Source organism: Artibeus jamaicensis, unplaced genomic scaffold (assembly GCF_021234435.1).
Source record: "Artibeus jamaicensis isolate MK-2021 breed Jamaican fruit bat unplaced genomic scaffold, CSHL_Jam_final scaffold_625, whole genome shotgun sequence".
Taxonomy (NCBI): domain Eukaryota; kingdom Metazoa; phylum Chordata; class Mammalia; order Chiroptera; family Phyllostomidae; genus Artibeus; species Artibeus jamaicensis.
Window position 1 is genome coordinate 1,410,618 of NW_026522051.1, and position 27,338 is coordinate 1,437,955.

Sequence of the window (27,338 nt, forward strand, 5' to 3'; positions counted from 1 at the left end):
GGTGTAAAGTGAGACTTTACTTGATACAAGGCTTTGCATTCACGTCAAATGTAAGTGCATCACCAAGAACATTAGCTATTCTCTCAAGGCCTGGGTCATTTGAAATTCTGACAAGCACACAGTTTTTTTTTCTTTACCTTTGTACAAATAATTGATTAAACTAGTGAGCAGAGAGGACCTACCACAAAGTCCTGAAGTGTGCTCTGAAGAAAGAGAGTCCTCGGCTCTGGTCATTCAGCCAGTCAGAAACCACATCCAATGATACTATATCGTTATGGATCTCAGGTTCCACTATTTGTTTTCTGTTGGGAAAAGATAAATGTACTCAAATGTCCTCTTGGACATTTTCAGTGTTCTAGCTACCCACCTGAGGATGACACATCGGGTACAGTAGAGTACAGTAGGGCACAGCAGAGCACAGAGGTCCTGTCATTGTGAGTTTCCTGATTTGTAAAAGGCCTCCAAAGAAGAAGATGAATAAGTACTTCCAAATATTCCAATCCACCAGTTTGATCATCCTGATAATTAAAAAAGGCATAATGAACATATCCTACCCTCTTAGGGCCATGTTTCCTCTCTATCTCTCTCCTCCAAAAGCATCCATTCAACAGTTTTCTGGGAAGCAAAGTCACACAGGACTTAGTGAGTTTCAGTAGGGCTTGGACTGACTCAGAAACCCCAGACGTGGAATTGAGCTGGGTTCACCTTTCTAAAGGATCCTTAAGGAAAGTGGTGCTGCCAGGATGCACAGCACATTTCCTGGGACAGTTGGAAGGACACATTCCCATACCCTAAGATCCCGCGTAGTCCTGGGTCGGAGTGAAGGAGGACAACGGCCTTCGGGAAGCCCAGCTGCCCTGCTCCCTCAGGTTCGGTTGTAAACAGACCTGAGCAGGCCCGAGCGCAGGCTGGTCTGAATACTGCCTGAGATCATGACGCTCATTGTTATACAGTATGCTGTGTTATTACTGGGTGCAGTGCAGTACAGCACACGGGGGCATCTCCGTGGGCCCTCTTGCATTTGGTCCAGGTGTGTTGCTGAACTCAGTGCTGTGGGACAAGGACAAGGGTTCTCAGTCACTGTTCTGTACAGTTTTCATCGGGGTCGGGGGAAGGGACTTCTAAACTCCCGAGTGCCATTTTCATGTCTAAGAGAAAAAACAGCCCTACAGTTTAGAGAAGCTAGGCAACAGGGAAAATCCTCTCGTGTGTGCTGCTTCGGGGAAGTGGGGCGGTCTCGCACATCCTATGCATCCCTTCTTTTCCTTCTGCATCTTTCCTTCTCTCGCCACCACACTTCCCTGTCTTTGAGTTCCGTCTGCTCTGATGCCACTCGCAGAGCCTGACCTCTGTTCCAGGACTCTTCCCTCTGTGTCTGCATTGTCCCTTCAGAGTGTGGGCCAAAAGGAAAACGCACGATGGGATTCAGGTGGAATTCAAGTCATTCGTTCACACTGTGTGTCTGTTATCTCCCTGAATCCCCCACCACAGCCTGCAGTGCAGGTATCATTTTACAAAGGAGATTTCCCAGGATTGCTGGGCACCAGGCTGACCAGGCAGGGCCTGGGCCGGGGCCAGGCCTTCCCGTCGCATCACGTTACCCCAGACCCCTCTGTAACGGGCGGGTGTACCAGGACTCCCAGACCCCACGGGTGCTTCTCCTCTGCCCGGAGCCCACGCTTCACGACTATGTCCTATTCCTGCAGGGTGATGCGGGAAGGATAATGGCTAATAATAGCTCCAAGGTATGGTGGCCTCCTGCAGCCCAGATAGTGCGGGACTCCAGGACCCCCGAGCTGTGGAGGCAGGGATTCCGGTGCAGTAGTTCGCCGCAGGCGATGTTTGGTAGACGTTTGTCAGAGAGCTGCCTCTTCTCTTCCTTGGAGCTTGTTTGGCTGAGTTAGGATATACACAGGGTTCTTTTATTTTTCAGTCTTTTAAAAAATGAATTTAACATACTTCCTCCCTGCTTGGCTATAGGCTCACATCCCCCTCAGCTAAGGTTGTAAGGTGTACGCGCCCATCCTTCTCCCCCCACACTTAGTGAATTTTGAAACATAATAAGCATAGAAAAGTACACAGATGACTATCAGGAGCATGCTGTGCCTCCCACCCAGCTTCTGCCAAATGTTTGTCGCCATTGCTTTTTTTTTAAAGAAACATTTCAGATGTACTGGGAGCACCCAGTGTGCCCCTCCCACTCCTCTCCCCGACTTCCTCGCTCAGAAACTGCTTTTCCTGAAATTATTATTCTGAGATTGTTTTCATTCCTATGCATCTTTTTTATTATTTGCACCACATAAAAATATGTTTACAAACACTATATATCAGTGTGCATTTTTGCATTTTATATAAAGTGGCATATATCCTTCTGTAACTTGTTTATTTTTCCCCCCTTCAAAGTTCTGTTTCTGAGAGGTATCAGAGGGCATGTGTGTGGCCATTTATTCATTTTTAAAACTCCTGAATCATTTTCCATCGCACGCATGGACCCCAGTCTGTTTGTCCTCCAGCTGACAGACATTCCATTGGTCTCCCACGTTGTGTCACCGCGGAGCACCCCGTGCACATGCCTGAGTGTCTCTGCCATCCAGTCCCATTCTCCTCATTTTACCTCAGCTGCACCGGGGGGGCGGCGCAAAGCAGAGAGACAGGTGCCTGCACAAAGTAGTTCTCAGATGCCTTCAATTCGTAGATGACCTGGCTATCTTTGTTTGAAGATTTCTCTTTTTATAACTAGAATGACATTTTGAGCTATTTTGCAGGAACTCTAGGGTGTCAGGTGTTAATTTATTAAAATATTAGTGCTATTTATTGATTACAACATTCAATTATAGCATCCAAATTAACAATGCCAATTAACTATACATTATAATATGTAAATGTTCAATGTGGGAAAGTAAGAATGTGTGATCCCTGAGAGCTCTAAGTCCATGAACTGCAACAAGGATCTGGAAATGCAGGTGGTATGGAAGGAGGGGAGGGAGGGAGGGAGGAAGGGAGGGAGGGAGGGAAGGAGTGAGGGAGGGAGGGAGGGAGGGAAGAAGGGAGGGAAGGAGGGAGGGAGGGAGGGAGGGAGGGATCAAAGAAGAGGAAGAAGAAAAGGAGGCATACTAGTTAGGTTGGGCTGAGCTGCGATAACGTAGAGACGTTGTCATGCAATGGTTCATCAGAGTAGAACTTGGTTTCTGTCATCTGACACTCAAAAGTGTTTCCAGGACACCAAGGGCTGCAGCTTTGCTTTCTGTAGTCACTTTTCAGAGTCCTGGGTTGTCTGCCACTCTTCTGTCTTTAACGCGTGGCTCCCAGAGTGGATCAGAGGTTGACAGATCAGTCAGGCAGATGCAAGAAACAAGAAAGAGTTCCTGTGGAAGCCAGGACTGGGGCTGACATGATCAAGTGCCACCTCTGTTTGCATTCCATTGGCCAGAAACAACTCACAAGACCACATCTCACTGTAGGGGATGCTGGGCACTGAAGTATACCTGTGTGCACAGGAGGGTACCCGGGCTTTGTCCACATGCTAGTTCTCTCTTCCACAAGAAGGGAAAAAGGAGTTGGTATGGTTTTAATTGAAATATTTGCAGCCAGCATTTGTAATAAAAAAACAGTTGATACCATTGAGATGGAAAACAATTTACAGTTAAAAATGCTTTCTCTCTTCCTCCTTGCACTGTAGTATTTGTGCTGTCTTTGTCTGCCCTCATTTCTCCTTCTTCTACTTCTGGGAAGAAGAGGTCCCCACTACTCAATCCACATAGTTTTGGTGAGGAAGCCCCTGGCAAAAGAGAACAGAGCTTTATCTTAGGCCGGGTCCCATAGAAAGAGTAGTTGGTGATAATGCCTGACACGCAGGTAGTTTATCTGGATAACGATCCCCTGGAAGAGGAATGAGGAGCCAGGGGGAATAATAAGGTGAAAAGGGGAAGCCAACCAAAGGATGTGTTATCAAGATGGACACCCCGCTGTGGGGACTGAAGTGTGGTATGTAGATGGGAGTGGGGAGCCTTTATCCATTGGTTTGTTGAGGTTCTGTCTGCCAAGCTGGTGGAAATAGCCTGAGGACTGAGTGCTGTATAGTGCCTAGAGACAGAGGCGGGGACAAGGGGAGTGGCATTTGTGCTCAGGTGGTGCCTGACACAGGCAGGCAGCCCTGGTCTGGCTGCTCAGGACCCGTCCACCCCCAGGGCACAGTGCTTGGGTCGCTGGTGTGCGCCATCCGAGCCAGGATACTAGAGTTCCTTCCCAGTGTTTCTGTAAGAGGAGCTTGTTTCTCAGCTCCTTCTTCCGAAGCCGAATGGATGTGAGTCTGTGTGGAGAAAACCTGCCCGTAGACACTAGAGACTGGCAGAGCATTCTGTTGGCATCAGGTCGGCTTCGGCACCCAAGGTTCTGGAGCTGCTCTGATTCCAACAGCTCCTCTTCTTGTGCTGTGGCCTACCTCATATGTCCACCTAATACGTCCACTTTAATTAACCATCTCCACTGAATTTGGCTGAGCTTCTGCCAGTTGCCACTGCAATGTACCTGGCAATATAAAAATACAGAACTTGATGGGAAAGAGTGTTATTTCCCATAGGCCTTCAGATCTGGAACTAGGTGACCAGGGAGGTGTTTCCGGTGGGTCTCAACCCAGTGCCAGATCTCCAGACTTCTGGGGGTCAGACAGTAGCAAAGTCTGTGAAACGTAAAAGGGTTTCCCTTTCTCAAGCAAAATCAGGAGCTTTGAAACAGTGGAACATCCTGGGGCTTAAGAGGACCTAGAGACAGGTGCATAAGCCTCCTTTCTCAGCTCCTTTTCAACCCCCCTGCTGTTCCCTCTCCCCACAGGCCTGAAAGGAGGTGTTCGACCCTCATCTGCTCTGGATCGCAATGTACTAAGGTGCAGCCTGGGATTGAGGACAGATTAACTCTGCTCAAAACTCTTCTGTAGCCCATCCTAGCAGGAGGCTAGAGGAAGCCTTCACACTGAACTCCTAGGGAGGAGCCGAGCTGCGAGTCCCATTTCTAAGAGAAAAACGGGGCCAGAGGGACTCAGATCCAGGAAGTATGACTCGACAAGATTTCTGACATTGGATTCTGGTTAACAGAATCTCCAGAAATGGAGTCAAAGGCAGCCAAGCCAGGTTCGCTAGGGGGTGTATGTCCCTGGTGCACCGAGAGGCCAGACCAGTGCCAGGGTGGCAGTACAGGTGACAGCAGTTTTGTCCGTGGGTCCTTGTGTAAATCGCATTTGCAACTGCTAAACGAGTTGTGTTCCACTCCCTCCCTTAATGAATATGCCTTTGTAAGGATGTGAAAAGTTAGCATGACACAGAATTCTCAGACTCTTCTGAGTCTCTCTGCAGAACATGACAGTGCAGGAGGGTCTGACCCGAGCCCTCCAGGGTCTACCCCCCACCCCAAGCCTGTGGCCCGCACACTTCTCACCCCAGCCCCACCCTGCACCAGAGGAACATACACAGGGGGCAATTGCATCATGTGCAGGTCCCTTTATACCTGTGACCTGCACTCACAGTGGCCTCAGGAAAAGAGGTCTGTCTGGGCTCCCAAAGTAGACTCCGGTTCATTTGGACAAGGAATTCCAAGTCCCAAGTAGCTGAAAGACTGTCTGCAATGAAAGGTGCAGGTTCCAGATGGGCACAGGCAGCTGGCCTCGTGGACTCTTTGCTCAGGAAAGGGACACAGTCGGGAGTGGGGGTGGGACCCAGGGCAGGGTGTGTGTGCACCTTGCCTGGTCTGAGGGTGTTGGCCTCATTCTAGGTTCTGGGACCCCCAGAGGGGTGTCCTTGTGTCCTTTCAATGAAGCTCTTGTGACTGAAACCAGTTTGATAGGTCTCTGCCACCTGCAGCTGAAAGAATCCTTATTAAAAAAGCCTTCAATGCCCAAAGTCTTGGGCAAGTGGTCTGTAGTCAGTGTTTCCATTTTTAAAGCACTTGTTCTTAGCATCACTGTCTAAAATTGACCTCCGCAGCCCTCTGGTAGACTATTCTGTAGAAAAATCAAGGGTCCGATGGCCTTTCCTCCAACCCCAGGTATTAGTCTACTCAACAGCACTTGTGTATATTCAACTTTCCCATCTTTTTGAAAACTCCTCTTGTCTTAACTCTGGGATAACAAAGGAGATGACCCTCCCCCTAGGTTTCAAACAGCCCCTTGCCGAGTGCCTTTGGCAGCCCTGTTCCAAACCGCAGATGTCCTTCCAACTCCAGTCTTCCTCCCTGGGTGGAAACTGCATCCAAAAGCCACTTACCAGAATCATTACCTGAGACACAACAACACTCTCTTCTGGAAGAACTCATACCCTCTGGGTGTCACCTCCTTGAAGATGAATCCCAGACTTCTATCTCCCTCCTTAACCTTGGTTCCAAGCCTGACTTTCATATCTTTGCTTCCTGGATATTTCCATTTTGGTTTTCAAATTCAACAATACACCTAAGACTGAAATGATCATCCCCTGTAACTGAGTCTCTCCTGTTTTTGTTGATTTTTGTCACTTTTGTGAGTGACTCATTCTCCTAGGCCACAGGTTCTGAGCCGGTAGCACTTGGACTCTATTCTCCTTTTCCTGCTGTGAAGTCTTAGCCATTCTTTCTTTGCAAGATGTTCTTTCTCCAGCCTTTGTTTTCTGTGCCCTTTCTATGTTCTTCTGCGTACAATTCCTGTTCTGATCTAATTTATCTTCATGCTTTGACCATAATAATTCTACTAAAATTATTTTTTGCGTGCCCTTTTTTCCCTGCTCAGTAATTTTCAGTAGATCTCTATGGCTTAAGGAGACACCCAGTTCCTGAAAGATGAGGCCTCTACCTCAATTTCCAGGGTTTTTGTCCACTCAGCTTCAGTTTGCTCTTCATTCTGTCAGCCATGGTTCCTGAACATGAACTCCCCATTTCTGTGTCTGCCTTCAACCCTTCTTCCCCGCTTTCCCACTTGAAGACCACGCCCTCCTCTTCTCCTGCCTGGATCCCAGTGGATGAAGTTCAAGTTCCTGTGCCCACACCAGCCCACAGTGCTCCCTGCCTTCCTCATCTGCACCCGTCTGTGGTATTTAACACATTGACTGTCCTGAGCTATGGTGCACATTTGTCCACGCCAGAGTTACCTTTTATACAGACTTTAGTGGTATGAGAACAGAATCCGTGCCTCCAACTTTGGGTTTCCCACGCCCCGCATTCCCATGCACCCAGTGCTATGTATGACAAGGTGCTTAAGAAATTTTGCTTTATTTCTTTATTCTGAAGTCTGTTTTGTCTTCAGGAGACAAATGATGTTGGCATTGTACATGATAAAGATGTTAGTGGACATCTTTATCCACTCATAAGTTTCAGACTCGTAAGTTTCTCTCTGTACCTCCCTGTTCCACTAATACATGTGTCCTCTTCCTCTGTCCATTGTCTTTGCTTTTGAGGAACAATAGATTAGTTTCATTTTTAGGAAATAGTATTACACTCTGATAAAAAGTTCTCTTGTTTATAAGTCTCTGTCACCTTTACTTTTCTCTGAATGTAACTTTAGCTTCTGACCGATCTGTTTTTGAAGTTCAAAGAGAAAAGGCATACTCAGCTGTATGTAACAAAAGACAACATGTGGTATCCTTCTTTCTTTTTATTGAAAAGAAATCATTTCTATTCTAGCGCAAACAATGTATATTTTACATCATAAAGCAAGATATAATTTACATATTACATTTCTTATGAGATCTTTATACCCTAAAATGTCATTCCCTTTTTTATTCGGTCACCTCTTCTGGTTCCATTTAACCTGCCATGTACCCCAGAAATCAGCATCTTGTTTGGGAGGGACTGGGGACACATACAGATTGTTTGTATGCTTTTTAATCTGCATATAATGATGGTGAGTGACAGGGGTTTGCCTTTGAACTCTGTGGCCCTGATGCCATCTGTCGATGCCTGGCTCAAGAGCCAGAAGGCTACTCCTCCAAATCATATAAGAAACCTCTGCTTACGGCAAGTCAGCAATCAACGAGTGACACTGAGTGCTTATAACCTGGGGCAGACTTCTTGATCAAGTGCTTAGGTAATAGAAGCCTGTGCTGTACATTCACCTACAGTGCCTCTGGGCACCCAGTGCTGGGTCCTCCACGGTATTCCCAGACATCGCTGGCCCAGACTGTGGATAGAACTGCCCAGCTTCACCTTGCATTGGGGTTATGGGTTCAGGCTTTTTGTTCACCTCTGAAATGGATGTCAGGATAGAGGCTTCAAATCACTTTGGTTCGCATGACTCTGTATCTCTTGACTCCCTCTTCTAAGACTGCCCACCTGCCGAGGAAAATTTTTTGATGTGTGATTTCTGTTCCCTGCACTCTTTACAAATTCTCTTTCGGTGTTCTCCCCAGACTCCAAAAGTTCACCAAGTTCTTGGATTGCACTGATTTTGCAAAGAACGTTTTCATCTGTTAGGATGCACTGTTTCAAGTTCCTTTGAAACTCGATTTATAGCAGATGATGGGACAAAAGAATTAGCCTGGGACCTTTGGGAAGCTCGTCATGTGTGTTGTGCAGACAGCCTACATGAACCATTTGGTAAGAAATGTTTGAGTAGTAGGTGAAAAGAACAGGGAACCAGTTGACAAGAGCAAAGTGGGCTTCCTTCTTCTTATAGAAAAAAGTACAGAATCAACATTCAAAGTACAGTTTCCGATTGGTGGCTATTTGACTGAAAAGATACTACTGTTAACTCAACGCACATAACAAATATGCACTCACAGTGCATGTTAAACCGCAAGTTTCCATGCCTGTCACTCAAAGTTGACATATTTGGCCAAAATCCATCTCAAGTTTTTTCATCACTGACAACTAAAATGACTAGAACCAAACTGGTCAGGAAGAAAATATAAGTCAAAGGTGTGTCTGCTCTGTGTATCTTAAATTATTCTTTGGTCAAATGATGTGATTTCTGCGAGGTCTATAAATATAAACCTACTTCTCGTTTCCAAATGCAAAAGCTCTAAGTCTTTACAGCAAGGCAGCATTTCCTTGCTAGAAAACAAGGCTTCCAAGTCCCGTACCTTCCGTGAGCCTTGGATACTTTTCTAGTCCCCTTCTTCCCATGGCTACAAAGTGCTGGACATGCAGAGAATACAGGGGAAAATGAAGGAGCAAATGAATAGGGCCTCACAACACCCCTGTGAGGTAGGTAAGTATTGTTAAACCCATTTTACAAAAAGGTAAACCGAGGCACCACATGATAATATGGTTTGGTCAAGTCCACCTGACAAGTTACAAAAGCCCAGCTGGAAACAAAGAGAAAGAGACAAGAGAGGTCAGTCCTGGCTCCCAGCCTTAGCCACTACACTTTACTTGAAAAAAATTAGAAAAGAAAAAGAGCCCACAATTGCCTTTTTTGAAACTTAGACAAACCTTTAGGTATTCCACTTCCACATGTGTCTTTCAGATTTCTGTTGAGTCATAACAAGGCAGCTGGCCAAACGGCTTTCCTGGCTGCCCGCCCCCCCCCATGCAATTCCCATGAGAGATCAGGATGTATCAGCATTGCACCCAAGTTCAGGTAGCAAGCTCAAGGACATTCTTACAGCCTCACATTGCTTCTCATTCATGGAAAGCCCTAACGCGAACATGAGACTCATTTCCCAACAGCCGCCCTAGCCATTGCTCAGTGGCCTTCATGAGAATTCTGCAGAGAGAAAGACAGGAAACGAGATCCCCAATCAACTTTCTCATGACTGTAGAGCTAGTGACAGCGTTAACGGTGGGAAAGTCACGTTCTGTTGTGTTTGAGAGACTGCAAACTCAAGCTCGAGAGAATATTTTATATAGATATATAATATATAAATATATACAGCGTGTATATATAGGTGTGCGCCCAAGGACCCAAAGGCACCAAGGAGATAGAGGCCGTGCCTTTCACAAGTCGGTCTTGGTTTTCCGAGAGACATTTCTCTCCCTCATTCAAATGGAAAATATTCCTTCTAGCAAATAGCCCATGACAGCAAATCTTTGAAAAGCAACAAATATCTTTAACTGAGGAAGGCTGATTTTTAGGATGGGGGGTCATGGTGATATTATCAATAGTTTAGAGCTTAAATCTAGAGATTCGGTCCAGAGCTTATTGCTTAGAACCAGCCGGACAGGCCAGCGACCAGCTGTTGCACAGGATTGCTTTTCTTTGCCCACAGCAGCTGATGGAGAAGCCTTCCCATGGCCAGCAGAGGTGGAGGCAGGGAGGAAGGGAATCGCGTGTGGCACAGGTTCTTTAGAAAGGCTTTGGCTTTTCAGAAGTTCCTAGAGCTTCTCTGTACAGGAAAGTGGGAAGGAAGGTGGGCTAAGGCACCGAGGTTTGAACACATCAATGAGGAGACTATAGGCAGTTATTCAGAGTATATATCTATATAGATGGTTTCTTTGGCTGCTGTAGACTTTTTAAAAACCCATACAATCATGGGGGTGGGCGGGCTGAACCCCACTGAAGAAGCTCGGAGTATATGAAGCAAAGCACAGGGAGGAGGACAGACAAAACGAACGCACCCAGGGACGAGAGGTGCTGGAATCCCAGGGGAGGAGGAGTGACTGTTAACTAATTTGCATTTGTCTCCTCTCCTGCTCTTCTCTGCCATGGTCCCAATAGTTTAGTTCTGTTTTTTGGTGTGTTTGTTTTTATTATTTTTTTCCAGCAGATGAAGAAATGACAGAACAGGACAGGTGTCTTATGGTTTTTTGGATCTCTTCTTAGGCCTGTTTAATTGTTTTTTTCCTCAGTTGACTGTTGGCACCTGGTTCCTCTGTAAACTATATTCCTTGGCCTTCAGTCTCAGGTTGGCAATGCTGTTGGCCATGTTGATGCCCTGTGCAGGGCTACTGTTGGCACATGTGGCAGAGTAAGTAGCCATGGCACTGTAGGGACAAAGGAGAGAGCAGGGAGAACAACAGGCATTAGTGTCACGAAGCGGCAAGTCTGTGCCCCAGGTGGGCGCAACTCTTGGGACGGGGGCCAGTGGGGCAGGTGGGCTGGACTAGATGACCTCTGAGTCCCTTGCAGCCCCGTGTTTTCATTAGTCTGGGGCCCTTGGGAAAAAGTGGCTGTGTTTTGAAGGGTTGGGGGGGCGGGGAAAGCAGTGGGGAGTGGACCAAGGGATGGGCTGGGGAAGGGCATTCACTGTGTTGGATACAGTGAGTCACGATATATTTCTAGGGTGAGAGGAGAAAGCGGCTTATGTTGAATGGCAGGTGTGTGATCAGCTGACCAATTAAAACTGTTTAATCCTTCTTCCTGCCTCCATCCCTGGCCTGCAGGAGCAATAAAGGAGAAAAAGCAGTGTTTGAAAAGGGGCACTTTGCCTTCCTCACTCAGGGAAGCTTTCATTCTAACACATTTTAGATGATCAATAAATACCATCTGAAATACCGTGCTTAGAGAATCAGTTAAACGGCCCAAGGTAACTTCTCTGCCACTCTGGATTCCCCGGTTGATAGTCCCAAGCATCGCCAAGTCCAGAGGTTCCTGTCCCAGTTGGCCTTGATTTGCTAACTTCTCAAGAGGACTGAGTAGCTCTGGGCACTGCCTTTTGGGTCAGGAACTTTGGAACATCTCAGCCTCCTAGATAGACTAGCAAAGGCTTCAGTGTCAGATTCCCGGCCTGCTCCTCACTGTCCATGTTGCTGAGGAAAACCTGGAGTTTTGCGCCCCACTGTCAGAGATGGTAATTAAGACCTAGGAATACCACTGGGAAGAAGTTTGTAACTGGTGGGTTTCTGTTACTTGCATCCATAAGTTTCTATTAAAGGAAAAAGTAGTGGCTTCTTAGACTTGGATGCAAATTATTCATTACTTTATATAAACAATAGGGAACTCATTTTAATTAAATGAAAATGTTTCTACTTGTTTCTAAGATTAGCAAAAATCCCTTTCAACTGAGATAGACTTACAAATGGAATGACATGCAGCCTTCCATTGCCTGTATTCCAGTGCAGTTTTTCAGCCACACAGGAGTTTGTGGTTCGGGGGATCAGGCGACAGAACAGGAAGGGAGAAAGCTGAAGCTACTGTACATATAGAGAGACTCTATCATTAATGCTTATTTGGGGACACCGCACCGTCAAGACTTGTGGTCAAGACCCACAGTAGCTTATTTCAGCTCAGTTACTAGCAATTAACCCAGGAACATTAGCTTGAAGAAATATAATTAGTCCCAGATCACTAGGTCTTTCAGGGAATACACATTCTTAATTAAAAATCCTTATAGCACCGGTGTGTGTGTGTGTGTGTGTGTGTGTGTGTGTTTGTGTGTGTGTGTTATGGCAGAAGGAAGAAGATTCAGAAGAGTTATGAAAGGCCTTATGTGTCATTTTTGCCTGCTTCAGTCTTGCCCATCTCTGGATCGGTGATCTTAACCATGTACACAAAGTCAGGTTCTCCGATAGCTCCCTGTACTTTTCCTTTCAGCACTTATGTCAGTTCCTCAACGGTAAGCGCCACAGATCTGACGTCATAGCTGCCCTGTTCACCGCTGTCTCCCCAGGTAGAGTTAACTTCCTGTCCACCACACATTTGGCATTTAATAACATATTTAATGAGTAGATAAATTACTAAGAAATGCCTACATACAGTGTGATTAAACTGATTCCAGCTCAATGTCATTTTTCTCTGTCATCCTGCTGTGAGTAATGATTTCTAAAAATATTTCACCAATATGCTTTTTTCCTTTGGAGCAATTCCTTCCTGTTAATTTCTCTGTCTTAATAGAATGCACAGAATCAGAAAGAACATGACAAAAACAGGGACTGGTGATTGCATGGCCTTAAATCCATCAGCAGTAGCTTTTAACATAAAAAAATTGAACATATATGAGTGCAGGTTAGACTTATAGAATAGAATATCACCTCTACCATTGCCTACCAAAGACAGAGGCAGAAAAAGAGACCCCAGTTAGAATAGGTTTCGATTAGCAGTAAGCTAAGTGATCAGAACAACCCATTAAAATGGAATAGGTTTGTTTTTTCTTTACAATATACCAACCAATTCCATTTATTTTCCAAACTCACATACACTAATAATCATTTAATTTCTATATGAATTGCATGCCTCCATTCCAGAACCTGCCAGAAATATATGTAAATTCATAAGTCTTCTACTCAAGGAAGTCCTGGGATACATTAAAGTCTAAGTTTTTCAAGAAATCAAAGATCTATGTTGGTTAGAAAAGAGATCATTGGATTTGGGAAGTGTACCTACGTCACAGATCACAAATCAGCCAAGTCAGCCTCTCTCAACCAGGCCTCCGTGAGAGAGGGAAGCCCTGAAGTGCACAGAGATGTTGAAACACACAGGAGAGAGGCTGGAATGACGAGTTATCTTAGTTGTTAAGTACCAAGAAGGAAATTGGGTGGTGCCCTAAAACAGAAGACTAAAGCTTCTTGGGAAAGCACTGATAAAACTGAAATCACTGTAGCTGTGGTTTCAATTTTATCTGTGACAGAACGATTTTTGCAGTAGTTTCTGCATAGTTTCTGAATATCATATGACATTCTGGTCTCAAGGCTCAACGTGGTAACAGGTGTCTTGGAAACACTGAAATTCCCTCACTAATGCAGGCCAGATATTCACAACCCAAATGAGACGAATGCCGACCCCCTCCCATCTGAGAACCAGGGGAGCGGATGTTAGGGTTCTGTCTTGCACAGGAGATTGGATTTTTGCTGAGACACTCTCCCTTACGTGGCAGCCTGTTAGCAGAGTTGGGAACAGCATCCTGTCTGCGTGTACTGTGGGCTGTTTACAGGGTACCGCTGACTTAGTGAGGCCTCAAACCAGTGGGCGAAAAAGGGTTGATGTTCATGAGTGAGTTGTGTAGTTCGCTAGGAGCTTGGCAAGTGACACCATTTTCCTTCGACAAATGTTCAGGAAAGCTAGAAACTTTCAAAGATTGACCTAAATCATACCAGCATTGCATAGCCATAAGAAATAAACTAAGAGTCTTAATTCACCACCTCTTATCAAATGTTTTGAGTATCTAACTGTACAAGTAGAGATTGTGGTGAGATTTTGTGCACATACTAAAAAATCATGAGTTGGTTTCCCCTGAGTTCTTGGACATGGTTTTTGTTTCTTAGCTTGAACTAAAAATGCCAGGTAGGCAAGCAGGGGGCGGTCCTTTGATGTGCTAGTGACAAGCAGGGCTTGTTACAGCTCAGTGCAGACAGGGTTAGTGAGCAGGTCCTCCGGTTGCAGTTTAGTCATGCTTCAAACTCGGCGTTAGAAGTGAGATGGAAGGGACCCGCTCACAAGAGGACAACAGGTGCCACAGAGCTGGAGCGGCTGCCTGTCAGACTGCTCACGACCACCTGTTTTCCGTGCCGTCAGAACTTCTGATGCTCTGGTAGGCAGAGAAGCGGGTCCCTGCAGTGTTTTCTCACAGGGCAGAAAGCACAGAGAGCAACAGGCTGCTTTCAACTGAATTTCTAGGACCATTCAAACCTGGTCACTAGTAAAGGGGCCACTCCTTCCTATATAGGACCAAGCTTCCTGGGACAACAAGATGAAACAGAAACTCAGTGATTTGCCTTGATTGGGTGCACGACCACACCAAGGGCCTGCCGCCCAACATGCAGAGACCCAATGCCCTGGTCTTAGCTCTGAGTCAGAAGCACGTACTCCTTTAACAGGATATTCCAACATTTCCATTTAGTTGTTAGGAATGTCAAGTTTTTTTATGTCCACAACCAAGAAACTATGCTGCCTAATCAAGTGCACCAACAATTTAAGAGATGAAAAAGAAATGCTCATATCCTATCTGTTGGCTGAGCGGGTCTACACGGAGTCTTGCACAGAGCAGACCCGTGGAAACTGGGACATTCCCCATCCCCTTACTTGGAGATGCCGGACAGATGGAGCTCAGCCACACACAGCAGCGGGCTAGCCACCAGCAGGGGCAGGGTTCTGCTTTCACTGGGGACAAATCATTTTTGATTATTTCAATCCACCCTGAAAAGTTGTCATGAGGAAGAATGTGTTACAACGGCTGCTACACACAAAGGAATTACTATACATGATACAGTTTCAAAGCCGGGACTCTGCCTCTCTGCTTCCTGATCACCCATAGTGCGAGGCCCACAGGTCACAAAACAATTGAGGGCAATGTGGAGCACAGGACCACCTGACTCGGCTTTCAACTCTAATAGTGTTGTTCTCTTTGGCCCTTTTGGACAAACGATGACAAGCTGTTGAGAGTTCCACCTCAGAGACAGATCTGTTAGCCCGAGACATCTGTGTACTTTCTGAGCTCCTCGTGTTGCCCAGCTCAGGATGTTCTCAAAGGCTGTAGAGCTGGAGGCTGTCACGACTCAGTCTGTGACATGTGGGGGCAGGAGACCATCTCTCAGTTCTGTCCATTTGTCAGTGCAGAACAACAGAGGCATACTTGCTTCATCTAAGAAAATTCAGTATGAGTTTTCCTAGGGAAATGTACTCTTAGAGAGGGACCCCATAAATCCTTTTGGAAGTGACCTTTTAGGATTTAAATAATCACTTTTAAAATTCAGAACTTTAAAATTAAAAAATCAACTTTTAAAATGTATATTCAGCTCTTAAAGTAGACACACTCAGACCCTGTATCATTGGTGGTCCTTCTTTGCACTGGGTGCTCAGGGATCCTTTTGCCATTTTTAAATGTTCTTTCTCCTAGGGCGTTCTGTCTGAAGCCTTGCGTCCATCCCTTGTCTCAGTGATTTTCCTACATCCTTTCTGAAGGGCACATTGCCCACCTATCCATTCCAAACATCCTGGGGAGACAGTTAATAGGAAAACTTGAGTGGCTCAATCTCAGATTATGTAAGAAATAGATGATCCAACTGGCCCGAGGACAAGAACATGGTTCTTCTGACCTCTGCCCCTACGGTCATGTAAAGCCTCACTATTCCAAGTACGTCCCAAGTGTCCACAGTGAGGCGTCCCATGAGTGCAAGTCAGAGCCCCAGAAGCGGGGCTGCATTTTAACACGGTCCCTGGCAATCCATACATGTGGTCATTTTTGAGGAGCCCTGCTCTAGGCTTGCAGAATTCCCCTGGCTCTGGCCACGTTTTCTTGCAGCTACAGTTGGCTTCCAAAGGTCTTCCCCACTTAAGGACCTCCCTGCTTTCATTGCTAGGACTGCGAGTCCCACTTTCTCAAACACTTATTTCCCACTTAAACCCTGCCCCCAGCAGCCACCCCTCCCCCCTCTGACAAGTTACCTTTTCAGTGTCTTCCGTTAGAATCCGTTATGAAGTCCCTCGTGTAAACAACATCTTGGGAGGGACGAGGATCTATTTTTGAAAGTGTGAAAGGGAGAAATGAGCCAAATGCGTTCAGCAGATGTCGGGGACCACGACCAAAGGAGGGGAGGAGGAGGAGGGAAGCCGTGGACAAGGAAAGCTAGCCTCGCTCTCACTGGTCATTAGTTCTCCTGGAAGCCCAGCCCACCCTCTGGACAGGGTCCTGTAGACCCAGACTGCCCAGCCAGGTCATTCTCCGCCTCGTATAGGACAGGGTGTCTCTGGGGAAAGGTGCTAGACAGCTGCCTCTATATAACAAAGGTCCAAGGTCCTGGACGTGGTCCCTCGGGGCCACCCAGAGGCCAGTCCCCACAAGATAGTGAGCATTCATAACACAGGCACTGGCGTGATTTGCACCTAAGGAAAACAGTTCTGAGCTCAACAGTGGGTATGTGTGCCTGAAACAAGCTTTCTCTGCCTGGCTGCAGGTAGAGAAAGAAGACCCCTGCTGGGACAGAAGTGCAGGTGTGAGGTCCTCCTTGGCTCGCTCTGGTGACTCAGTTGCCTGCCTGACATCATCACCTCTCACAAGCTCAAGGGAATGAACAAGGCCATGATATGCTAAAATAGTGCGAACCCTGTGTCCCAGTTTTCCAGGGACAATCCCAGTTCAGTGCCTGTTGTCCTAGTGTTATTACTAATAGCACTCCCCTTTCCCTCTCGAAAGCATTGCGGTTTGGACGATAAATTACACAGCCACCACTCTAGACCCAGAAAAATATGCGTTGGCTATTTCCCATCTCATAAATCCTGACCGTGTGCACACGAGTGCTTTGAGCCTTGGTTTTCTCCTCTCTTCTCCAGAGGAGAGCCGTGGAAGCTGGAAAACTGTCCTGCTTAACAAAGCCATCTGCTTGCTGTCCCTGGGTGGTACAGCCAAGCCCCACGTGTCATCCCAAGGGGATGGACGTCCACACACTTCAGAAGGTGGACCTCAGCTACAGGCATGTCTCACTAATCAGAGACAGACCCTGACTCAGAAGGGCATGTTTCCATAGTTCCCCAGTCTTCTCCTTTTCACTGTTTTCAACATTACGTCAGGTTTCATTGAAATGAAAATATGGCCAGGTGTCCTCGTATGTGGGACAGAAACAGGGATCCTGAGCACTGGGTCTAATTTGCTCGCTGAAGGCTGACACTTGAGCAGCTGTTCAGTCTCTTCTTTGGAACCATAGCAAGGACAGAGCTAGCACACAGGAGCCTTCCAAGGGGTGACCAAGAGAGGTCCCTTTTAATGCATGTCACAGCCGAGGTGACTAACTTGACGTAACAGTACTGACAGAAGTGGTAAGTCAGTTTTCCATGACACAAAAGCTCTATCATTTCCTTTTGCTTTTCATCACTTGTTTTTCTTGCATAGTTCCTTAACAAGGCTTATATTTCCTATCGAGCTTCAAAATGCAAAATCATAAAGTATTTTGCGTCTAAACATAGCAGAAAAAATCTCCAAGGAACAAAATAGCTTTTTGCCACTTTTAGAAATTAATCAAAATAGAAACACTTCAGTCAACATTGGGTCAAAAACATTATTATTGATTAAATTATTGTTTCAAACCATCATTTTTCTACTAATATCTGGAGATTAATTTACTCTTCATACAGAATATGAACAATCAGATTCTATGAACTTTTTAATGAATTATTTTTTTTACAAACTCTGTATCTAAAAGAGAAATGATATAAAAGCATACCATGAAATGAGCAAAAAGTACTAGGTTATATCATTTTAAATGAAAAGAGCAGAATACAAAATAATATGTACACTAAGTCTACACTATATAAAATATTGAACTCTAATTGCAAAAGTAAGCAAACTAGTTATGTCAAGATGGTGGAGTTATGGGTATTTTTAAATGTATCTAATGTTTCTACATAATCTTTCAAATTAAAATTGAACATTTCCCAAAAAGGCACAGATGAGTTGCATGTTAATAATTTCAGTGAGACGCCCATATACACAACACACATGGTACTGGCCCCGGGGCTGGAACTTCTGCTGAGGTCCAGGCACCCAGCCGACGTAAATTCAGGCCGGCTTTCCACCCCGCTCACCCAGCAGACTGCCCTCAGCCTCACACTGGGGGGGGGGGGGGAACCACTGGCCAACCACCTGGATTGTTGAGAGCTGGTGTGAAAGGCTCCTGTGTAGGACCCAGGCAGAAAAGGGAGCAAGAATTCCTGGTTGTGACCAAATTCAAACCAGAGACCTTGAAACATCAAGCTTGGGACCGCATCCATTTCCCAAGCCACTTAGGGAGTCTACGTGTGAGCTATGGATGTTTATCGGAGAGACAGAGCCGTCTTTCCATACTTGCAATACTAGAGTGGGGATTTCATGATGGTCTTCAAGACGTGTGTCTAGTAACTCCTGTGGGAGAGGAGTCTGAAATTTTAAATGGGACATAAAGACATGACTAATCGTTTGAAATTGGCAAGGCATACCATGTCTGAGAGCAAGGGTAGTTTCCAGTTTCCTGTGCGGGGGATCTCTAAGCACTAAGACCAAAGTAATTCAGGCTAATTTCACAAGGCTGGTATTTAGAAGAGGTTTCCAAATGCATTTATGGTGTCCCTTTCAAGGAACTGATTTGGGACAGAAAGAACATTTAGGTGAGGCCCTTTGCTCTGATTAGAGCAATTAACTTTTGAAAAATATTTGCATTTCACAAGTGTAGCATTTTACACTAGGAGTTCCACATCACCTAGGGGATAATCTCCTATAATTAATTAAAACATCTCCTTAAGCCACTAGTTAGCTTTCACAATAAAAAGGTAACTAAATCATAATAAATGAATTTGTAAATAATTCTTTCTCTGCTGCCATCAGCCAGAGATAACCCTGATCTGGTTTCTGAGAGCATCCAGGTTCAGGTTCAAAGCAAGGCGCCTGTATTGATGACAATGTGCTAGGCACCTAGGAAGGTGTTTCACCTTCCCTCTGGCATCAACCTGTAGCTCTGAACAGCGTAGTAAATGGAGCTTAAAGCCTCTCTGAGACATTGAAATAGTACTCTGTTACTTGCTTCTTTAAAAATATTCACCTTTTTAATATAAAAGTTTAGTGTAAATTATACATTGCTTTTATACTTTTAAAAACCCACACAAACTGACCCCCAAAGAACCTCAGATAAGTAGATAAGAATTAGCAATAGAATAGGAAGGTATTTTGGATCATAAGACACCCGACCTACTAACAAAGAACTGTGGCTATCAAAATGGTCTTTGATTTTCTTTCCTTCTCTCTCTGTCCCTCCCCCACCTTCTTCCTCCTTCCTTCCTTCCTTCCTTCCTTCCTTCCTTCCTTCCTTCCTTCCTTCCTTCCTTCCTTCCTTCCTTCCTTCCTTCCATCTTAATTCAAAATCAGTATTACTGTGAAGTTTGCCCTTGGACCTATACTTAGAGCCCTACAAATGCAGTTCCTACTTGAGCGTAGCAAAATTACCTATCTTAAATTTGGAAATGGAATAAAGTTCTGTTCCAAAATGGTTGCAAGAGGGACTCTGAGCATAGCTTTAGTGACTTTTCTTTTAGATCCTTCCCCATCTTTGAAACCTTTGCAAGAGTTCCTGAGTCCAAGAGGAGATTGCAGGTGGCCTGCCCCCTCTCTTCTGCCCCAGACCCCGCTCCTGGGGGCAACTAGTAATCTCCTGTGGAAATCTGGGGATGTCAGCAAGTTGAATGTCTCTGAAGAGGTTAACCCAGTAAGAAATGGCAGCCAGCTGCCCGAGCAGCCTCGACTGTGCCCGAGCGCTGAGAAGCGTGTGGCAGTGGAGCAAGGGGGGGTGGGCCAGTCATTCACCTGTACGGAGAGGCCGTCCCCCAGGAGAAGTAATCGGTGGGCCGCGGAGCAGGGCGGGGCACGATGGGCTGCTCCACGGCAGCCACGTCTCCTGAGTAGGATTTGAGCAGGGAAGCGTTTTTATTGGCCAGCATGGCTCTCTCGTTCCTGCGGAACTTGGCTCTTCGGTTCTGAAACCACACCTGCAAGGTGGGTGGGAGGAGAGAAGGGCACAGGAGGGAGAAAGAAGAAGAGCGGGTTACACCAGTGAGGTCCTGGTTGACATCATTAGGCGATGCCCTCCTGAGGAATACACTGAGTCGGCCCAGCACTCCCCCGAGAACAGAAACATGCCAGAGCTTTGCCTGGGTGGGCTGTGTCAGAGCTCTGAAGGGTGAAGACTCAGTACAACAGGACCCCGGGGTGCTCTGGTTCTCAGGATGCCAGGGGTGAGGTCCATGACTAACCCACCAACTAGTAAAACGGGTTATGATCCCTGTTGTAATTATAATAAAGAGAGAGAAGAAAAATCCCATCACATGACTGCCACAGAGAGGATGACATCTTTCAAGTTCCTTCAATGCAAAAACTTCATAATACTAATGGGCCATTTAAAGAAAATTCCTTGTCGGCCCCAAAATGGCCCCTGTGACCAGGCTTTAAGAAGGAAGTGTTCGGAGAGTGAAGAAGTGGCAGAGAAGCGAAGCAGCCACTGAAGAGCGTGCACTCAGTCCCCTGGGATGGGTGGGGGCTAACACAGTACCCAGGCTCCCTCCGAGGGGCACGTGCTGCCACCAAGGGGCAAGAGAACTAAGGATTTGCTCCTGTCGTCATGGCTTCTTAACGAGCCAGCATTTCTGACACACTGGACACAGACGGGCAGCACCCGACCTTCTAGAGAGAAATTTGTGAAACAGAAATGAAGATTCCAAAGGTTAGAAGTTCAATGGACTACATTCAATTGTAGGGCTGGAGAGAAATGGCCAGTGCTGACAGCATCGTGATCAGCCTGTTATTTACTAAGTGCTGCCAGGGCGAGGATCTTACATAAGCACATTGCATCCATCACCTCTAGTTATCAGGACAATTCCATGTATTAGGCTTTCTTGTTTCTGTTTCTCAGTTGAGCAGACAGGTTCAATGAGATTAAGCAGTCTGTTGAAGTTCACAGAGATAAGAAATGGCTGAGTTTTGGGGCTCAAGGACATCTGACTGCTGATCCGACAACTCTGCGGATGACCATGGAATTTTATTCATTCATCCATTCATTCAAGAGTCCCTCATTCATTCAAGAGTCCCCGGCTGTGTTGCAGACTGCATTAAATGCTAGGGACAGAGAGATGAGACTTAGGCTCTGCTTGCTCATAGGCAGCTCACAGTCTATTAGAAGACAGACATGTAAATCTGAAATATGCAAAACAAGCATTTTAGGCGCAATTATAGAACTGCATGACAAGGTATGGCAGAGAGAAATCCTATGTCACAGAGTGGGATGTTCGTACAACTCTAGCAAGTAGCATTCACAGAAAGTACCCGGAGACTGGTGCCCCAAGGAGGTACATAAGGACAATCTGGACACATCTCTCCTGGCTCTGCAGACTCCCAGCCCTTTTGTGTGAATGTGCTCTTCACATCGCTAATAGAGTTATCATTTTAAATGCAAATATAACCCTGTAAGAGCCCTGCTAGATCTCATCCACTGGCTCCCCATCACTCACAGAATCAAATCAAAGTGGTTTTCATAGAATGAAGACCGTTCAGGAATGAGCTCTCCATCCACCAGTCCAGCTGCATCCTGTACAATGTGGACCCCGTGCACCTGGCTCTCCATCTTTCCAGCTCCTACCCGGACTCAGGCCTATCAACATGGTTAGTTTCCCACCTGTGTGTGTTCATACCCAGTGCTCCTTCTGCCTGTGACATTCGTCCCTTTTGTCCAGGTGCCAAACGACATCTTTCAAGTCTCAGCTGTAACATTGCCTACTTTATGAACTGTCATGGAAAGAATAGGACTTAAAGGTCTAGCAGAGTTGGATAAAAATATTGGCTACAAGACTTGAATGTTTTGTTTTGTTTTATTTTATTTTAAATTGTTGTTCAAGTACAGTTTTCTGCCTTTTACTCCCATTCCAGCCCACCCACTCCAGCCCTCCCCACCTCCCTCCCATTTCCACCCTCCCTTATTTTTGTTCAGGTGTCCTTTATACTTGTTCCTGTAAACCCTCCCCCTTTTCCCCTGCAATTCCCTCCTCTCTCCTCTCTGGTCACTGTCAGCCTGTTCTCAATTTCAGTGTTTTTAGTTGTATTTTGCTTGTTCATTTGTTTGTTTTATTGATTAGGTTCCTGTTAAAGGTGAGATCATATGGTATTTGTCTTTCACCGCCTGGCTTATTTCACTCAGCATAATGCTCCCCAGTTCCATCCATGCTGTCACAAGGGGTAGGAGCTCCTTCTTTCTTTCTGCTGCATAGAATTCCATTTGGCTACAAGACTTGAAAGATGTGTCCTTGGACATTTATTTAATCTCTCTGATCCCTTGTTTCCCAGTCAAATGAAGATACTAGTACCCAGTCTCAGGGTTGCTGTGACAGTCGGCACCGTTTCAGTGCTGACTAAATGTGGACTCTTTTTTCCCAGGTGGATTTGAGCATTCCTTCCTCTGCTCTGTCACGGATTCTTTTGTTTCACTATTTATTTAATCACTAACTCTTGAACGTTCCCTTGGCGTAGGAATGATCTTACTATATCACAACAGTATGATATGCACATCTGTCTTGTCTGCCCCCAGTCCGTGACATCCCTCGGGGAGGGCAGCGTCTTAGTCCTCCCCGGAAACCCAGAGACAGTTCCAATAGCATAATAGGTGCTCGATAAATGTTGGAGGGGGGAAAAGTAGAGGGACCCAGATGAATTGTGTAGAGATGATAAGATACGGCTTCCAGCCAAGAGAACTTCACAGTCCAGTGGGGGAAGCTGGCCCACATACAACTCCACGTAATGCTTGTCCGATCGTGATGAACGCTGTGCACACAGAGAAGACCAGACTAGGAAGGGTGTGCTTCAGACAGGAAGGGGTGAGACTTCACTGAGGAGGAATTAAGTCGAGGAGGGAGCATTCTGGCCTCTTCACACAGGAGACGCTCACAGCTCCAAAACGCATGGGGACATGGGAGGGTGAGGAAGGAGGAAGATAGAATAGTTTCAGCAGAGAAGAAAGACATTGAATGATGATTACGAGGGGGCCCCAAAGTAGCTCCCAACCCAGCTTTGCTCGTTCACATTTTCTGTTCCATTTCTAACATTTCCTTGGCCAGGTTTCTCCATGTACAGTTCAGGTCACCCCTGTACAAGTGGTACTTTCAGGTACTGTGGGTGAAAGTTATTCATTGCTAAAAAATGTTATTCAGGTACTATTGGGCTGAAGTTATTCATTACACACTGCAGGCTGAGCCGGGCGGTAACAGGTGTCGGGGATTGGAGGAGAGAAGGGATTTAAGAATAGAAACCGAGTGTGGGGAGCTGCGGTAAGGGCATGGGGAGGAGGAGGCAGAAAGGCTCAGCTCAGAGTTCTGCTTCGGGTAGGAGAGTGGAAACAAACACAGGGTTTTGTCCCCATGATCACTCCCACCTGAGTGAGGGGTCCCTGAGCAGTAATGGGCACGCCTCCCCTAACCTGTCGTGGGGGCCACCGCAGCGCCCAGGCAGCTTTCCCCTCCTATCGCTGACATTGTTGGTCTCCGGGAGAGCACTTCTAGTTGAGGTCCCTGTTTGCCATGTGAGGGGACAACTCTGACATGCTTCCTCTTCAGTCTGTAGGGCCTCCAGGGCCCTCTCCCTGAACTTGCCCAGTGTCTCTCTCTCGGCACCCCACGGTCTTGGCGCAGACAGAGCTCAAGGCCCGCAGGGTTGGTCAAGGCCCCGGTGGGCCAGAGGGATGTTATTTTCGGAGAGCAGTCCTCCCGGCCAAACTGAACACAGATGTACACACAGTAATTTCTTCAGAAGGGAAGGCAGCCCGGGCCCACCGCCCCGATCAAAACTGCAGCCAGCCACTGGCAGGGCAGACAATGACGAGACAGTGGCAATCTCAGAGGGAGCAGGGTGCTACCTGGAAACATTCCGAGTCTGCCGTAGTGCTAACAGCAGGAACTCTAGGTCTGTGCGTCTGTGTTCAGACCCTGGTTCAGCTTCTTCCTAGCTGTGTGACGTTGGGCACAACACTTGCACTGCTCTGTGCCTCAGTTTCCTCCTCTGTCAGATGAAGAATACTAGCTGCCTCATGGAACTAGCGTGAGGATTGCACAGATCTGCTTATGTAAAGAACTGAGAACAGGACTTGGCGTGTAAGGGCTCAAGTAGCGTGAGTTCCATGATGGAGATTAGTGCTCATCACAGGCTGTGTTATTGCTTGTCTCAGATATGTCATGGCATTAATGTTAGCATTGTTCTCTCTTTCCCCATATGACATGCCCTCACCCTTCTTCACTCCACAGAGACCCCAAATCCTCCACCTGAATGTGCCCTTCATGCAGTTCCTAAGTGCACGCTCTTCATGTGTTCATCTCCCATCCCCTCAGCGCCCACAACCATGTGTTCCCATAACAGGTTTCTGGAAGGTTTGCGCACTCTGAGATTTGGGGAAGAAAACTGAGGTGGGGTCAGAGAGGTCATATCCTCGTCCACTGTAAAGCTCATATTGAAATCTGGGGAGTGCAGAGTCAAGTGCCAAACTGGACGGTGTTTATGTTGTGAATCTAAAAGGCTGGGACACGGGAAGGAGGAGGGAGATCTGTAGTGAGGCGTGGTCCCCCCCCTTAACGGCATTCTGTTTCAATTTTTAAAATGCTTTGCTGCCTAAAGAAACACAGAGATCCAAAGAAGGCATACAGGTGGCCAATAGACATAGGAATAGATACTTAACGTCACTAATATCAGAGAAATACAAATTAAAACCACATTGAAGTATCCTCTCACACTGGTCAGAATGGCCATCATCAACAGATCAGCAAACAATAAGTGCTGGTGAGAAAGTGGAGGCAGGGGAACACTTTTGCACTGTTCATGGGGATGCAGACTGGTGCAGCCACTGTGGAAAGCAGTATGGAGATCCCTCCGAGAATTGAAAATGGGATTGCTTGATGACCCAGGGTTCCACTTCTGGAAATTTATCCAAAGAAATCCAAAACACTAATTCAAAAGGATATGTGCACCCCTGTGTTCATCACAGCGTCACTTACAATAGTCAGGGTTGGGAAGCTGCCCTGTGCCCATCAGTGGATCAGTGGATAAAACAACTGTGGGGCATTTACACAATGGAGTTCTACTTGGCCATAAAAAAAGAAGAAAATGTTACCTTTTGCAACAGCATGGATAGACCTGGAGAGCATTATGCTAAGTGAAATAAACCAGTCAGAGAAAGACAAATACCGTGTGATCTCACTCATATGTGGCATCTACTGAACAAAATAATCTAACAAGCAAACTAGAGACAGACTCAGGGAACAGGCTGACACTTTGGAGCGGCGTTGCTTAGCAGGGTGAAGGGATGGAGTGAAAACCAAAAAGCACTGGTGGACAGAACGGTGAGTGTGGTGATGGCCGGGGGAGGTGGAAGAGGGTATAGGCGGGATAACTTGTGATGAAAAATTACAATAAAAATGATTTTAAAAAAAGAAACACAAACAGAAACTGATTCTGTCCTCAAGTTGTCCATTTATAATTCTAAATTAATTAGCACGAGCTCCGGCTGGCACCTCCAACCATGCTTTTAAATAGTCCTCAGAGAAAACAGTATTAAATTAAAAAGACAACCAACTGTATGGGAAAACATATTTGCCAACGATACCTCAGACAAAGATTTAATCTCCAAAATATACAAAGAACTTACACGACTCCACTCTAAGAAGACAACCAACCCAATTAAAAAATGGGAAAAGGACTTGAACAGACACTTCCCCAAGGAGGACATAGAGAAGATCCAGAGACACATGAAGAAATGGTCAATATTGCTCGCCATCAGAGAGATACAAATTAAAACCACAATGAGATACCACTTTACACCAGTCAGAATGGCTATCATAAACAAAGCAACCAACAACAAATGTTGGAGAAGTTGTGGGGAAAAGGGGACCTTAATTCACTGTTGGTGGGATTGCAGACTGGTACAACCATTATGGAAAACAGCATGGAATTTTCTCAGAAAAATAAAAATCGACCTGCCTTTTGATCCAGCAATTCCACTGCTAGGACTATATCCTAAGAATCCTAAAACATCAGTATCAAAGAACCTATGCACCACAATGTTCATAGCAGCACAATTTACAATAGCCAAGAGTTGGAAGCAACCTATGTGCCTGTCAGTAAATGAATGGATCAAAAAATTGTGGTACATATACACAATGGAATTCTATGCAGCAGAGAGAAAGAAGGAACTACTACCCTTTGCAACAACATGGATGGAACTGGAAAGCATTATGCTGAGTGAAATAAGCCAGGGGTTGAAAGACAAATACCATATGATCTCACCTTTAACAGGAAGCTAAACAACAACAGACAAGCAAGCAAAATAAAAACGAATACACTGAAATAGAGAACAGGGGGCACAGCGACCAGAGGAGAGGGAATTTAGGGGGGAAAATGGGAGGGATTTAGAGAAACAAGTATAAAGGACACAGGGACAATAACTAAGGGGGGTGGAAATGGGAGGGAGGTGGGGTGCATGGGGGAGGGGTGGGCTGGGATGGGAGAAATAAACAGAAAACTGTACTTGAAAAATAACTAAATAAAAAATTTAAAAAACCAGTCCTCAGAGCTGTGCCTCCGAGAGGGGAGACTGGGGTTACCTGCACTCTGGCTTCGGTGAGGTTCACGCGGCGGGCCAGGTCCTCTCGCACGAAAGCATCAGGGTAGTGGGTCCGCTCAAAGACACGTTCCAGAGCCTGCAGCTGGCTGCTGTTGAAGGTGGTCCGGTTCCTCCGCTGCTTCCTCTTCTTCTTCTCCTCCGAGTTCAGCTGGTCATCTGGAATAGAAGACACTGATGATAAGGAGCTAAAGTCATTTTGGGAGACCCCATTCATATGTCTTCACCGCATATCCACAATGCGGTGCTGTTTCCTTTGCTCACATCTTTATCAAAGTGCTAGCCATAGCCAAACACTACTTTTAGGGTGCAAGTGTGGGCAGAGGTGCTCAGAAGTCCATGTGCCAAGCACCCCAGCAGTTCTGGTGCTTGGTGGTTGTTTGAAATCTGGGGCCAGACCTGAGCCA

General features: G+C 46.1%; 1 protein-coding gene across 3 annotated transcripts in view; it reads right to left on the reverse strand.

Annotated features, from left to right (window-relative positions):
• Positions 1-3,523: 3,523 nt before the first annotated feature.
• Positions 3,524-27,338, reverse strand: part of PRRX1 (paired related homeobox 1) — a 75,620-nt gene continuing 51,805 nt past the window's right edge. The window contains exons 2-5 of one of the 3 annotated variants that reach the window (XM_037167427.2): positions 26,915-27,090; positions 20,094-20,275; positions 16,214-16,285; positions 10,793-10,878 (exon numbers count right to left, since the gene is read on the reverse strand). In XM_037167427.2, coding sequence (XP_037023322.1) covers positions 16,231-16,285; positions 20,094-20,275; positions 26,915-27,090 — 413 coding nt within the window. In that variant the 3' untranslated portion in view covers positions 10,793-10,878; positions 16,214-16,230. Of the gene's footprint in view, positions 3,779-9,783; positions 10,879-16,213; positions 16,286-20,093; positions 20,276-26,914; positions 27,091-27,338 lie in introns of those variants that run through there. The other 2 variants (XM_053659391.1, XM_037167426.2) reach the window with 2 other exon arrangements.